Below are 16,193 nucleotides of genomic sequence, written 5' to 3' on the forward strand. Positions count from 1 at the left end.
TCAAGAGGGTGATTTTCAGCAGCCCTCACATGGCTAATGTCTGTGAGTACCAAGTAACCGCAAACTTTAGCCTGAATTTTCAAAGCAGAATTATGTACCTAAGTCCATTTTGAAAAATCCCAAGTTCAGCTGGTAGGTGCATGGATATACACCCAGGAAGACATACCCACTCCCAAGGAGATGTAACTTTCTACATGTATGTTTACACACACTCTTTTTAAAATCAAAAGTATGTGCATAAATATTTTCCCCTCTCCTCCAAAGAACCTGCCGCGAGTGTAGGAAAATGATCGCATGTAATCAACTAATACTTTTCATAAGCTGATTTACATGCATAAACAAGAGTTTATGCATTCAAATCCTATCAACCTCCTCCTCCAAGAAACTAGCAGCAGGCCATATCTGTGCTGGATTTTGGAGCAGGGTTTGGAGGTACATCTAGTATCATGAAAACTAAGTCCTGGAGTTATTTTCTGCATATATATGTTAAATAATTGATTTAGTGCAATAACGAGTATGAGTTTACTTTTTGGATATAGAAACATAGAAATGACAGCAGAAAAAGACCAGATATTTCATCCAGTCTGCCCAACAAGCTTATGGTAGTATCTGCTGCTCCATGCAGGTTACCCCCCCATGCTTATCAGTTTCCTAGACCATAAACGTCAGGGTTCTCATTGGTTGCTGTTTGAATCAATTTCGCATTACCCCTTACCATTGAAGCAGAGAGCAATGTTGAAGTTGCATCAGGCTTATTGGTAAAGAGTAGTATCTGCTGCACCTGCAAGTTACTCCCATGTATTCTTTTCTTCATTTCCATCCTCTAGCCTTTAGGGATCCACAGTGTTTATCCCATGCTCCTTTGAATTATTTCACTTTTTTCATCTTCGTCACCTCATCTGGAAGGGCGCTCCAGGCATCCACCACCCTCTCCATGAAGAAATATTTCCTGACGGTTCTGAGTCATCCTCCCTGAGTTTCATTTTCTGACCCCCTTGTTCTACTGATTTCTTTCTAACGGAAAAGGTTTGTCGAATATGCTTTATTAAAACCTTTCAGGTATCTGAAGGTCTGTATCATATATCTGGCTGCATCTCCTCTCTTCCAGAGTATACATATTCAGATCCTTCAGCCTCTCCTCATAGAGACTCCACACCATTTTGGTCACTCTTCTCTGGACTGCCTCCATCCTATCTTTGTCTCTTGTGAGATATGGACTCCAGAACTGAACACAGTACTTCAACTGAGGCCTAACCAAGAAACTGTACAAGGGCATTATCACCTTTTCTATACTCCTTTTTCCTCTCTCTATGCAGTCCTGCATTCTCCTGACTTTAGATATCACTTTGTCACACTTTGTCATACTTTGTCACATTGCTTCGCCATCTTCAGATGTCCAGATATTATTGCCCCAAGATCCCTCTCTTGGTCCATGCACATCCGTCTTTCATACCCCGTCACATACAGCTCTTTTGGATTATCACACCCCAGGTGCATGACTCTGCACTTCTTGGCATTGAATCCCAAACCTTTGACCTCTCTTCCAGCTTTCTTAAATCTCTTTTCATTCTCTCTGCTCCTTCAGGCATGTGCACTCCATTGCAGATCTTAGTATCATCTGCAAATAGACAAGTTTTATCTTCTATCCCTTCCTCAATATCACTCACAAAGATATTGAACAGAACCGGTCCCAAAACCAAACCCTGTGGCACTCCACTTAATATGGTTTATCTTCAGAGTAGGTTCCATTTACCATTACACTCTGTTTCCTATCAGTCAACCAGTTTGTAATCCATGCCACCACTTTGGCACTCACTCCCAATCTTCTCATTTTATTCACAAGCCTTCTATGCAGGACCCTATGAAAAGCTTTGCTGAAATCCAAGTAGATCACATTGAGTGCTCTTCCTTGATCCATTTTTCTAGTCACCCAATCAAAACAATAAATAATATTTGTCTGACATGACCTTCCCCTGGTGAATCCATACTGCCTCGCATCTAGCAAACCACTGGACTGTAGATAGTTGTAGATATTTCTGGGGTAAGACCACTTATGCACATCCTGGACTGTGAGTCTCACTCCAAGAGAGAAATCATTTTCATCTCAAAAGCCTGAAAGTTATAAGCATATCTTCTGGCAAATATACTATCCTTACTATGCCAACATCTTCATTTAAATGTTATCATTTAAAGTTGAGACACATGAAATGAACTATGCCTATAATAAAATCTGGGGCTACCGAAAAATCAGAGACATGGTAGAAAAGAACAATTTTTAGACCATATTTCCCAACGGTAAATATGGAAACAAGGATCCAAACAACCCATGGATAAAACTAGGAAATATATAAAATGAGCACCTTCAAAAGTAAGCAAATGTGATGTATTAGATCAAAGAAGGCCTAGAAATATAACAAAGTTATGGATTTCAGGTCTTTTATGATAGACATATTAAATTAAGGGGCTTTGCAGGAGACTGGATGGCTCAGGGGAATGGTCCTGTAGGCGACTGGTTTAGATCCTGGCTAATGTGGCTTACATGAAGCAAGACTGTGCTCTCTGTTCAGTAGCAGGGGCCACAGCAGTCACATCACATCTCCTCTCAGATTCTTATGCATCAGTGAATTCTACTGCACGGCTCTTCACTGACTTGTTACAAGGACGCAATGAGAGAGAAGAGGCCTACAGAAAATAGTAATTAAAGGCTTATGTGCTCTACTGCAGCTTCTTAGATGATATTTCTTGTTTTGGCTCAAACTATGTAGGTGCTACCTTCTTATGCAAACTAATATTATTGTATTTTTCTTCTCAATGTAATAAAGAAAGTATTGTGGCTAATTGTTTTCTACACAGAGATTTGTAACTCATATTAGTTTATTCTAGAGTGGTCACAGCTGACTTCACTCTACATGGACTTATGGCATCCAAGTATAAACGACCATAATGAGCTGAAAACTCAGGAACTTTCTTTAGGAACCACCAGGATCAAAGAATGAGAGAGCATAATCCAATGACGTCAGCTCCTGAAATGATCATTCTTTCTTTCCTGATGTATAAACAAACTAAAAACGTGAGAATATCTAATAGATATTGATGTAATTATTGTGTGGATAGTATAATTATTTGCTCCTCTTTCCCTAAGATCTTCTCTCCCTTCTATATCCTGAGATTTGTTGTCTCCTGATGGTTTTAGTTCCTCCTCAGTTCTTCATCCATGTGTAATCCCACCTGGATGGGGCACATAAGACATGAAAGGGTCTGGAATGTGGAACAAGCAAATGGTATAGTGCAGAGGTTCCCAAACCTGTCCTGGGGAACCTCCAGCCAGTCGGGTTTTTTAGGAGATGCATAATGAATATGCATGAGATAAATTTGCATGCACTGCCTCCAAAGCATGCAAATTTTATTTCATGCATATTCATTGTGGATATCCTGAAAATCCGACTGGCTGGGGGTCCCCTCTAGGCCAGGTTTGGGAACCTCTGGTCTAGTGGACCAAGGCCCAGAGGCAAGGAGGGTATGTGGCAGGTCTGAGCTAGATAGGGATCTCAAACTTAATAGACTTCCTTCTATATTCCCCTCTGACTGCTATCTCCCCTGTTTAAATCTCACCATACCAGAGAAAATGGAGGTCACTCTGCCAACAAACTTTTATTTTCTGGTGCTGCCAGCAATCAGAGCATATTACAATAGAGAGTAAGAAAACCCTGATCAGATAAGGCTAACTAGGCTCACACATATAGGCTATGAAAGTTACAAGACTGAAAGGTCAAAATACTAAATACTTAGAATTATATGCATCTTCCCCTGGATTACGAGAATTTCTTACAATTACTCCAATATTTTAAAGTACTCACAGTGAAAGCCAGGACCCCTCCCATCACTACAACCATTCATTATTCCTCTTTCTAAATAGACTATGCTTCTCCCAACCTTAAATCAGTTTCTCCACCCATTAAATACTTCCATATTCACTCACTGTACACTTAGTAAGTCTCTCATTTCTCCAAAGAAACTCTATAAGCCTTCAGACATTTCTTCTGCCCCATCCCAGCAAAAGCACAGAACTTCCCCGGTGTCTTCAGCCCTCCACCTTCATCCTTCCCACTGCCTGTGGGATCTCCAGACTCAGGCTAAGTCCCCCCCCCGGCTGCCTTCCTTTGAAGAGAAACACCTCCTCAAAGGGAAGAAACCGTTGCGAGGGAAAGCCTATCAGGGCCTTCTCGGAGGAGAGGCTGCCCAGGTAAACCCAGTCCCCTGCTGGGCTCTTTCCAACTCCAAAATCCCAGCACCTCCTGCCGTATCTTTAACCACCCCTTTTAACACTTCTTCTACAGGATTTTGCTGCCCCTCCTTCTTAAAGGGGAACACTCTAACACAGAGCCTTAACCACGCTTTCACACCGACACAGTTCAAATGCCTTATGTGATTTTCCAGATAGAAGGCCAATCCAGTGCCCATTCATGAAACCAGATTTTCCAAATGCAATTAGCAGAAACAGACAGTGTCTGCTACCCTATATTTCCACACTTCCCATGAATTTACACAGTAAAACTAACTCCAGGTAGCCTCCCCCATCCAGAATATTTTCCAGGGGTTCTTTGCTGTTAAAACAAGGGCTCCTTGTTGGGAGACCCATCTCACATGTGTACACACAGCCTAAGCTCTACATGTGCAGCCCCTCTTCTAATGCTAGCTAGGAAGGAAGGGAGGGTCACACTCAGTGCCAACGCTTAGTTTGGGCAAAGTCTCTCTAAACCCTGGCATGGATTCTCCGAATGGGAGAGGGGATATCTCTCCAGGGTCCAAGGTTTTGTGCAAATAAAAGCCTTTCTGGGAAGGGCAAGCTTAGTACTTGTGATTTTTAGTGCCAAATAAACAAACTGGACTCTCAGATTGGGAGTTCCAAAGAAAAGGTTTACTGGGATACCCTGTCTATTGTAATTAGTTGGCACCAAATACACTTCCTTCCAGTTACAGCCATGATAAGTCACAAACTCCAATTTCCAAACTTAATCTATGTGTGTGGTCCCTTGGCATTTTTCCCAGGGGTTCCTTTCCCTCCAGGGAGAGGAAAAATAGGCTGCCCCAGCTGGAAAGGGAGCTCCTATGTCTGGTAGTTCTCCCTTTCCTTAAATACCCATGATCTATTTAAAGTTATTTGAACATGAGACACGTGAAATAAACTACGTCTTTTATAAAACCCGGGGCTACTGAAGAATCACTGAGCAATGTGGTAGAAAAGAACCATTTTCCAGACCATTTTTCCCACTTCTTGATTCCACAACCTCCATTCCCCTCTGTCCTGTTCTCCTGGGATTAGAGACTCCTGTGAAGGGTTTCTAGTCTCTTCTCATTCTTCCAAATGAAATGCTTTTTAAAAAAAAACCCAAAAACCTCCCAGTTCTCTTCTCAAATGTTACACTGGATTATTCAAGATGGAAAATCCCCAAAATCACACAGCAGAGAGATCAAGCTCCTGGTCTTTCCCACTCCTTTCTTGGGCAGGAAGGGTGAGCAGAACTTCCTGCCAAAAAAAAACAAAAAAACTTTACCAGACTCCAAAAAGTCTCAAAACTTAGAGATGCCACAATCCAGCCACTGGGGGTAGTCAGAACATGTTTTTTCTCTCTTCCTAGCCTCACTTTGCAGAGGGGCTGCATCCAACACTGAACTGTGATAGGGGGAACCAACAAAACATAATTAAAAAAAATATCACTGAGACACACTCCAGCAGTTACAGGCTGCAAACTAGCAAGGTGTGGTCTTACTTTCTACCCTTCTCAGCAAAAGATCTGAGTTCAAGCTAAACAGGAATAGGGGAGCCACCAAAAATCTGATCTTTCTCTTCCAAATTCTAACCGAAAATCCCACATTCATCCCAGGTGTCACCTGCTCTTACACAGAGAGGGGCCCACCACTGCAGCAGCCTCTAATGGGGGGGCTGTAGCAAAATGGTATGCTCCGCTCTTACTTTACTAATGGGTCCTAACACTAAGGACACTTACTAGTGAAGATCCGCATAGGATCTCTACACCTGCATACCCACAGGCATTGCCTTAAACACATGGGCAATGTAGGGACCCTTTAGATCCTCCACGGAGAAAATGTCTTCCCTTTACAAGGGAATATTTTTGGTAGTAAGTAGTATGTGATATGGTCAGGTCCAATTTGAAAGAGCATCATCAAGCAATAATGGATTTGGCCCTAGAGTTTCTACAAGATTCGATGAGTGACTTCTCTTATTTGAGTTACAGGGACAATATAGGAGTTGTGTATGGGGAGCAAAGGCGGGGTCATTGAGTTCTCTCCCTCTTTAACAGAGTTAGGAAAGGGAAAGCAAGTTTAAAGCTTTCCTTTCCCAAAATGTTCTTAGGTCCTCAGGTCAAGGACTAAGGAGGAGTGAGTTTTCCCAAAGAGTGGGAGGTATGACGCCCTCCTTCCTAAGAATAAACAGCTATCTCTGAGGGCAGGAGATTTCCACTTTTGGGTTGTCCAGAGAAGAATATGGAATAACGAGCTTTATGCTGACTTGTCCAGTCAGTGTAACCAAGGTACTACACATTAGGGAGAAAAGGAGTCTGTGCCAACATGGTGCATCATAGGAGAGGAGAAGGTCCTGCAGGGGATCAGTGCAGTCAAACTGGATTTCAGGGGCAAAGGGGCACTGAAGAGCCCAGCAGTTCCCTGAATGCATTCAGCAGGAAAACCTGCCAAGGTAAAAGGAAGGTTATCCTGTCTGCTTGTGACTGGTGAATGTGTAAATGGAAAATACAGATTCCTCACCCAGTAAATGCACCGTATGCCAGATTATCACAATTCAGGTTTAGTTACATTAAAGATTTCTGTTGAATACCACAGAGAGTGTGGAGACTGCTCCCTTTGGGCCTTAATGAACATACCTCAAGAATCTTCCCCTGCTCAGGATCAAACCACAGCTGGTTCCTCTCATTCATATTGGAAGGGAAGTTATATCTACATACAAATGTATACATATGCACACACACACACAGAGACAGCATGATTTTACCTACTTCTCTCTTCAAGCTGCACTAAATGGTGCACAGCTGTTACCTCCTGGTCTGTAGCTTTCAGAGAGTTGAAATGCAGTAGCTGATCTGAATTTTGGTCAGCAGATGATTAAATCTTTTTCCTCTTTACACAGAGGTAAGAGAGAGAGTTTTCTACAATGCCCCTCCCTTACACAAGTGAAGGCTACATGCTCTCTCCTCATTTTAAAATGGTATCAAAGTTGTGACCGCACAACCATTTATATGGCTGACAGGGCTATCTGAGTTAAAGCCTGCCATTTCTATATGAGGTTTACTCCCTGCAAACATTGTAAATGCTATTAGCGTTGCACAAATATGATGTTGCTTTGAATTTAATTATATAAGAATTCATCATATATTTTGCAGTCTATTACTTTTACTCTCCTCATTTTACACACGAAAGAGTCATTAGCGAGAGGGCTATTTTCTCCTTACTCCTTTCGTATGTGGTGGGGTCAATCAATTGTAGGAAACCTCTGCCCACGCCTCCTTTGATTCCTGTGCTACAATGTGGTTTCCCAACAAAACGTGAATTTTATCCATTGTCCCGAACAGAAACTGTAATACCTAAAAGTCATAGGACAAACATATGTAGGCAACTCAGAGTCATGAGGAGCCATAAAAGAAAAACTCGCTAATCTCTTCGGGACTTGCTTCCTAGAGATCATTAATATTTTCTATGCAAATCTGTTTTCCATGTATGGATTTTTTTTTCACATCATCAGTTCTGCTCTCTAGTCATATAGGGCCCAAAATTGAAAGATGGCTGTTTAAGTAACTTAGCCGGATATGACTTATCCGGCTTAAGTTACACGGGATATTTAGCGGCACGGCTATTCCGCTGAATATCTCCGTACAAGCTGCTACTTAGCCGAATAAGTTATATTCTGCTAAGTTAAACCTGCTCATTGGCAGGTAAAACTTACTCACATAACTTATCTGCCTAAGGCTAAATATTGCTTCTTAGCCAGATAAGTTATCTGGCTGAGTAGTGCTGCCCAGATCCACCCACTACCCACCCACTTTCAAGCCGGCTGACAGCCAGATAAGTCACTTAACCGGTTATCGAGCGCAGAACATGCTTTCAATATCAGGCCGTAATATTTTCAGTAAATTGTTCTTTACTGTCATTTTCTTCCTTGAGAATTATGGATCTCATGACTCCACAGTCATGGAAATATTACCTTCTCTGGTCCAAGAACACTGCTAAAGTTGTCAGCCCAGCTGGAACTGAGTGGCCCGTCAAAACAAATCCATGTATTACTGTGACTCTGCACAAAAACAAACCATGAAAACTGACTCCTGTAGAACAACAAATACTTTTAAGTGTCATTGGCTTTTATACATATAGCCCAGTTGAATTATCCACCTGCAGCTTGCTTGGAAGTTGCAAATTATTTCATCGTGTTGATAGTTTAAATCTCTGCATTACATTCTACATTATGGGATAAATGTTACAAATACTCCTAGTGCAAAATGTTGAACAAAAAATACATGCAAAAATGATTGGTTGCCCAGGTTACCTTTCCTTGGTTAGCTGAGTATGCTATAAACTGAACCAAATAAAACTTTCTAGCACCCACAACATCAGCTAAGAGGTCCATATTCAACTGCATTCAGCCAGATAATGCACAAGGTATCCAGTTAAATGCCGACTTTCAAATATTTGGCCACTTATCCGGCTACATTTCAGCCAGATTTCTCATTATCTGGCTAAAATTTAGCTGGAGAAAGTAGGAGTGTTTTGGGGGTGTTTTGGAGAGAAGTTATGTTAACTGAGTAAGTTATCTGGCTAACTCCGATAACGTATCCAGCTAAGTCTATTTGTGCCCTAGGGTTGTCCTAGATAAAGTTATCTAGATAACTTTAAGATAGCTGGCTGTATTCAATATCATGGCTGCAGTACTGAATATACCTCCAAAGTTAGCTGATTAAATTTACCCGGCTGACTTTACTATCTGGACTGTGACTGAATGTGGACCTCCAAATATTTTGGTGAAAGCTTGACCTTTTAATCTGCACCAGAGAAAGATTGCACAGAAGTAAGATTGCACAGAAGGAAGATAAGAGGATTGATGTCATAGCAATTTGGAGGCTTAGCCTTTCTAGATAGAAGGAATTCAGGCCATTTGCACCTCAGGAAACAAATTCATAATTCTTGTTGCCAAATCTTGCATGTGTAACTAAAAAAAAACAACACATAGGTCTCCTTTTGCAGAAAAATTGTAATTTGGGGATATGCTTTAAAAGTGTGCTATTGTGCCATTAAATCTTGTCATCTGCTGTTATGTCCTGTGTGGATGAAGTGATTCTTCTAGTGAGAAGATGGAGAGTGTCAAAGGGGAGTCTGTGAGAGAGGCTGCTGAGAGATGATTCTGATTCAGGGAGCTGCTCAGCTACAGAGCTGGGAGTCCAGGCGTTTCACCTGATTCCGTCTGCATACACATCAGAGAGCTCAGAAACACATCAGAGAGCTCAGGAGGTCTGCTGGCGGACTGTTGTATGTCTTTTTGCTTTTGCCTTCTGCTGTTACCAGTCTCCTGTATTACTGAATCCTAGATTACATGAGTACTGGACTAGAAATGTCCTTAATTTTGAGTCGTTGCGTGCCTTCTGTAAAATAAAGCAAAAGTCTTTTGGAACACCGATCAGCGTAGAGATTCTGTTTCTGTGAGAGAGCGGGCTGCCGTGCTGAGAGCTGCTCCCCAACTTTCAAGAACAACTGAAGATGAATTTTAATGTGTGCACCTGTGAGTGAACCCTGGAATTCAATACCTAAAAGCTGTCTCAGATCCAGGTGTTACACATGGTTGATCCCAAGCCCTTCTGTTCCTCATACTATATATGCAGACAGCTAAGAAGCAGTTTAACTTAATGCCCAAGTACACTAACTGACCTATTACCCAAACGCCAACTATCGAAGTTAACTGTTTCAGAGGCTGACTGAGTAAATCCAGCTGCCCAACCTTTTTTGGACCACAGCCTCTCTTCCACCTTAGGCCAGCTAATGCCTCCAACCTGTGTTTGCTTCTTACTTTGCCCATTATCTGACCTACCCCAGTCCCAAGGTGGTTGCATAATAGATCAGTTGCCATGTTTCTGACAAGCCACCTACCTGACACCCACCTTATCACCACCTCGCCCCTTCTCTGCCCGAGCAGAGATCACATTCCCCACCCACAAAGAGTAACAGAGTTACTCACTGTAACAGGTTAGGTTGAGCTCTGTCAATCTAGACTGAGAATCAGGCCATGCTTTCCAGCTGGCAGGCTAAAAGCTGTCTGTGCCCTGCACTTAGGTCTCTTTCCTTGCAGTTTGACTCCCTAAATAAGAAGCTGCCTGCTGACTGAGGAAAGGAGAGAGGGTGAAGCTAGGAAAATGGACTGCAGAAGCCTCTTTATGTACCTGGCACATAAATCTTTTCTATGTGTATATGGCAGTCTGATTCCCTGACTACAAATTTCAGGGGAGACAAAGAAGCACAATCTCTGCTCGCTGGGAGAGATCCCATTCCTAGGATCTTGAAGAATCTGGGACAGGCTGCTTCAGAATTGTTCACCGAAGAGAGAATTGAGAGAAAAATCTCTCTCTAATTCTTGGTAGATCCTGGCCCTAGGATCATCCCCCCCTTAAAATTTGAGGTAGACTCACTGACTTTCAGGATTCTCTCTGCCATCCTGTACTCAGAAACACAACCTGAAACTTGTAACTTGAATTATTGAAGAGGAATGCTGTTGCTTCATGTGAACTTTCATCCAGGAAAGGGATTATGCTGCCTGGGTACAAAGCCCCGCAAGAGCTCCCTACAACAGGGTTTTCCAGGCACACGCTGGTGTGCCTTTGGGCCTGGATCAGGGGTGCCATGAAAAAAGTCACCACTGCCTGATGCTCAGATACAGAACAGCACCCGGACTCTGCTCTCAGCACCTCACAGCAACAAGAGACACCAGCGATGGTGCCCATGCCTGTAGGAGCTCATTTCTGAGAACACCTGCAGTCATGCATGGCTCTTCTTCCTACTTAAAGCATGAGCCTTGGAGTGTGGGAATTAACACGCAGCATGGATAGCTGGGCGCACACACACACTGCACACACACACACACACACACACACACACTGCACACAGCAGCTCCTCACCTCCCGAGCTTCCTCCTCTGAGTCCTTCCAGCCTCTGTCCCACCCCCCCAGGCGGAGCGAGAAGGGGAGAGAGAGCTCTCTGATGTGTTTCTGGCACCTGTAATGTATGCGCCGAGCACTGGATGTGGCTCGCTCTGAGGGTTGAGAGCAGCAGTAGTAGCCAGAGAGGTGTGCCCTTTATTTGCCTCTCTTGAAAAGAGTTCTTGAAAGGTTATAGAGACAGTGAAAGTCTCATTCCCACTACTCTCTCTCTCTAAAGTCCCACTCCTAGGACCTATAAAGGCTTCTGTCTGGATTGTTCAGGGAACACTATGAACTATGCTACTGGATATAAGTTGTTCTATTACCTTTCTAAATGCTGACTCGTGTTGTATGGAGCGGTGGAATAAAACCTACATTGAGTTTTTGGCTGTCGTGGCTGAATCTCCTATCCACGGCTCATCAGGGCCCCTCATGCTGATGAATAACAGCACATCTCCAAGGGTACAATCTGCTCCAGAGAGAGACTTTCCACCCCACTCATGGGAGAACTGTGGGTAAAAACCTTCTGATGACCATCTTCTTTCTCTACCCTGACCCCACCTTACAAGACATGGTAAACTTATCTTAACCCATTACTATAGGCTCAGGGTACAACTGTAATGTCTGAAATTCTGGAGGAAAAATCTCCAGTAGCTGCCTGATGCATAGCTTTTCTACAGGTATAGGGACATTTTTTTTTTTTGAATAAATGATCAAGTCTAATACGAGGCCTTCTTTAATTTAGTTATGGTCGGGATCCACTCAACCTTTTGTTTCCTCTGTGAAAAACCATAACGTACAGATAAAGTCAGCAAGATTCATGGGTTCTCTCACAGAGAAGGCTAGAGCCTCCACTGCTTTGTCAGCAGAACCAACAGTACAAGCTTTTTACCCTCATGGCTCGCCTCCAGACATAGGTAACAATCCCATCCACCCAGAGGCGGGAGGACGTCTGAGTACCAAACATCGAGGCAACACTGTCCGCGCTGAAAGGGTTGATTTTCACAAGCTTGTGAGCTGTCACTTTGGCAGTGCCGTCTGCTCCCGGCAGGGCCTCCTCTTGCTGAATGCTGGGCAGAAGGCTAAGGGCCTGCAGCAGCACAGAGATGCACATGCTCTTACCAGACCCCGGTGGACCAGCTACGATGATCCCTAAAAGAAAATGAACAACCAAGGAAAATGAAAAGAAGTCACATAGGCTGAAATCAGCATTTCATTTTAAGCAAAGAAACGCTTCCAGTGTTGGACCCTGCTGCTTATTTCCAGTTCGAACAGCGTGCTTTGGACTGAGAAGCACATTTATACTCAGATTGTCGACCGTGAATCAGCCATAACACAGTGAACAGGTCAGACAGGAGTCCTGATTCAGGACTAGGGAAGACAGGCGATTAATAAGACAAAGTTTTATATGCACTTTTTAATGTGAACCCATTGGAAGGCATTTGACACGCCTTCCTTTTTCCTGTGCTCTTAAATGGAAAGAAAAGCTTTTATCTGAGACAGTTCTAATGAAACCTCATACCCTGGTTCATGAGGAAAGCAATCAGCCACATGTTAATTAAACTGACAGTGGACAATTAGGATGCTAGGGAGGATCTCTTTAGATTAGTTCATGTAAATTAGCAAGGATAGCTTGGGAATAGGGTCATGGGAGTGAAATGGTGAACGGACACATCTGAGCAATTATAGCAAGGCATGACCCTACAGAGATTGCACTTCAAGGGCCAGTGAAGTCAGCTGATTTTTGTATTAAAGCACTTCACAGGGTGCTTTACTACAAGCAAAACCCCAGCACTGTGCCACGAATAGGTTATTTCCGCAGTAGTTTTAGCATTGCTATATTTACTGGTGACCCTCTATGTGAAAAGCTATTGACATCAGATATGTAAGATCACAAGGAGAAGATTGCAGGAGGTGCAAGCACATTTATTAAGTGACTCATTTAGCCATGGTGCACCTAATTGTGCAAAATTATGCACTAGACAGGATTCATCCCATTGACTCCTGTTTGAAGTGAACTTATTTCACTTTAAACCAATCTATTTATTTTATTTATTTATTTATTTATTTTCTTTTATATACCGACATTCGATCGAAATATCACATCGGTTTACAGGGAACAGAGAAATAGGGGGGGGGGTTGGTCCGCCCTATTTTACATTATAACATGGTATATTAACTATTTAACATTATAACATGGAAACTATATACACGATAACATGGTAAGCATTTCGTTATGTCTTAAGTAAAAAGAGTGGTTAAAAGATTGAGGAGGAGAAGGTGGAATAAATAGTTTAACATAAATAGTAGTTATATACAGGATTCAGGAATGATAAAAGGCAGGAGGGTGGGCACAGGGTGGGGTGGGAGGTGGGTGATAAGGGAGTAGGGTTGGGGAGTGGGGTGGGGGGGATGGTGGTGGGTGGGTTGGTCCGAGGGGAATGGGGATGCAGTCAGGGAAGCAGTCAGGAAGGGGTGCAGTCAGTCAGGGAAGCAGTCAGGAGGTGTGGGTGGCGTTCGGGCATGTTAAGTGTCAGGTGGGAAAGCTTTTAGAAACAGCCATGTTTTGAGATGTTTTTTAAAGACTTGCGATGAGGGTTCGTTTCTGAGTTGGGGTGGGAGGGAATTCCACAGGGTGGGGCCCGCTATTGATATGGCTCGTTTGCGGGTTGCGTTGAGGTGTGCAGATTTGCAATCAGGGATAGAGAGAAGGCCAGTGTTGGAGGACCTGAGATTTCTTTGCGTGGGGTATGGGTGAATTGCGGTATTTAGCCAGTTCATTTCGTTGTTGTTTATTTTTTTGTGTATGAGGGTGAGGGTTTTATATTGGATTCTTTGTGTGATGGGGAGCCAGTGGAGTTCTTTGAGAGTGGGTGTGATGTGGGAGGATTTTCTGCTGTTGGTGATGATTCTGGCGGCAGCGTTCTGTAGAACTTGGAGGGGCTTGATGTGTACTTCTGGGAGGCCAAGGAGGAGGGAGTTGCAGTAGTCGAGTTTTGAGAAAATAATTGATTGAAGGACTGTTCGGAAATCGTGCGCTTGGAGTAGGGGGTTTTAGTTTTTTCAGTGTTTGAAGCTTGAAGAATCCATCCTTAATTGTATTGGAGATGTGGCGTTTGAGGTTAAGTTGGTTGTCAATGGTTACGCCTAGGTTTCTTGTGGCTGGCGTGAGTGAGTTTCCTGGGTTGTTTGGGTTCGCTGGGTTGTTTGAGTTTCCTGAGTAGTTTGGGGGGGTGACGTTGAGGTGAGCTGTGGGGCGGTCATCGTGGATGACCGCCCCACAGCTACTATACATTTGCAATCTACTATACATTTGCAATCAAAGCAACTTTCATTTTGTCATCAGAGCTACTCAATTCTCTGTAAGGCTCACAGCTCCTGCCTCTATCTGGCCGTCATTTGGGCTTCTGTCCTCAGTCCCATACTTCACTGCTTTGCTGGAACATTATTACCCTGAGAAAGCAGGGCAAACAAAAAAATAAAATAAAATAGTGCCACCCTCTCCCTCCCCAAATCTGTTTCCTTGCACACTTTTGAACTAAAACATCAGGGTCTTAATTTTCTGCAGCTTTTAAGAAGGGAAACACATTCCAGAGGGAGATGTCATGCAAGCAAAGTTCGGCAGAAAGTGCGGTGGAAACTTTGCCTAGATCTTAAATTTGGCATTTTCCGGCAAAAGTCCCACACCTCTTCTGGCAGACGCTTTTGCTTGCGTTACCTTTTCCTGTAGATTTGATTTTTACCCCTTTGTGATTTACAGGAAATTAAATCCTTGGACAAAACGAACATTGCATCAAAATTGTCTTGCAGACTTGTGCTTTTATTTTATTTTTTTAATCTGAAACTTAATTTTGGCCCTTTGTTTTATCCCCTACATTGGGATTAAAAATGGTTTATGGTATGCCAAGAGCCTTTTTTTTCTGGCCCAGCAGGTTCCTCCTGCTGTTCTGGGCTTCCAGCTCAGTCAGAACTGTGGCTATCAGCCTTTCGTCAACTACCCAGGGATTTTTTCTTTTCTTTTATATCCCCTCGCAATCCACTTAACCCAGTCACTGCTGCAACAGTCCTTAGCAAAGGGTCACACACCCCACAGATCCTTCAAAAGCCCTGCAGTCGCTGGACCTAATTACTGCCACTAGGTGTCACTATTGTACAATGACTGGGACCCCTCCCCCTCCGTACACACACACACAGCTGTGAGTGATGGCTCCATACTATTCCCTACGCCAATAACAGAGTCCTGACTCACCAGCTGAACCCAGACCAACTGCATGGCAGAATGCAGAAGTAATACAAAGCCACTGGGACAGTCCTGCCCAGAGCTATTGTAAATGCTACTCATAATTCAGCCAGGATGTCCCTCCACTGCTGGGCTCAGCTTTCCATCTTTCCCCTCCTGGAGGGCAGGAGGAATATATTAATTATTCAGCACACCCAGCTCAATCACTCCATGGGGCAGCTAAGTTTATGAGTTGCGAATCTAATCCAAGTCTCCCACTGAGTGTCATTAATCACTGAATCACACTGCTGGCCCCAGAGCGTATAGTGCCTCTCTCACTCACTCCGCTGTTCAACATCAGAGCTGCAAAGCAGAGCTTTACAAACAGTTACATAAATATGAGGGACAAACATCGCCTAGGCATTCATGAATTAGGTAATACAGTTCTCTATCTATAATATGGAATGGTCTCCTTTCACAAAAGGAACAATGTCGATTTCCAAGCTAAATTATGCAGCCTTACCAGGGTGTACCAGCGCTAAGCTGAAGAGCTGCTTGATTTTATTCACCCATGGCAGATGACAGAACAGATGGTTTTCTTCAACCTTTGCTGCAATAGCCCTCTCCAGGTCATTCTGAGACGCCTGTTCGATTTCAGATGGATCGTACGCCCCTGCAAACACATCTCTAACAATCTGCTTGAAGACCGCAAGACTCTGCGAAAACATCAGTAATAGCAATGGTAATGTCAGTGAACTTTCCTG

The 16,193-nt window shown here is 43.3% G+C and overlaps 1 protein-coding gene across 1 annotated transcript in view; it reads right to left on the reverse strand.

Moving 5' to 3' along the window:
• The window catches only part of LOC115088599 (dynein gamma chain, flagellar outer arm-like), a 535,861-nt gene that overhangs the window by 258,495 nt on the left and 261,173 nt on the right, over positions 1 to 16,193 (reverse strand). The window contains exons 51-53 of the mRNA XM_029596857.1: positions 15,953 to 16,145; positions 12,103 to 12,362; positions 8,237 to 8,323 (exon numbers count right to left, since the gene is read on the reverse strand). Coding sequence (XP_029452717.1) covers positions 8,237 to 8,323; positions 12,103 to 12,362; positions 15,953 to 16,145 — 540 coding nt within the window. The remainder of the gene's footprint in view (positions 1 to 8,236; positions 8,324 to 12,102; positions 12,363 to 15,952; positions 16,146 to 16,193) is intronic.

This window comes from Rhinatrema bivittatum, chromosome 3 (genome assembly GCF_901001135.1).
Source record: "Rhinatrema bivittatum chromosome 3, aRhiBiv1.1, whole genome shotgun sequence".
NCBI classification, from domain to species: Eukaryota; Metazoa; Chordata; class Amphibia; order Gymnophiona; family Rhinatrematidae; genus Rhinatrema; species Rhinatrema bivittatum.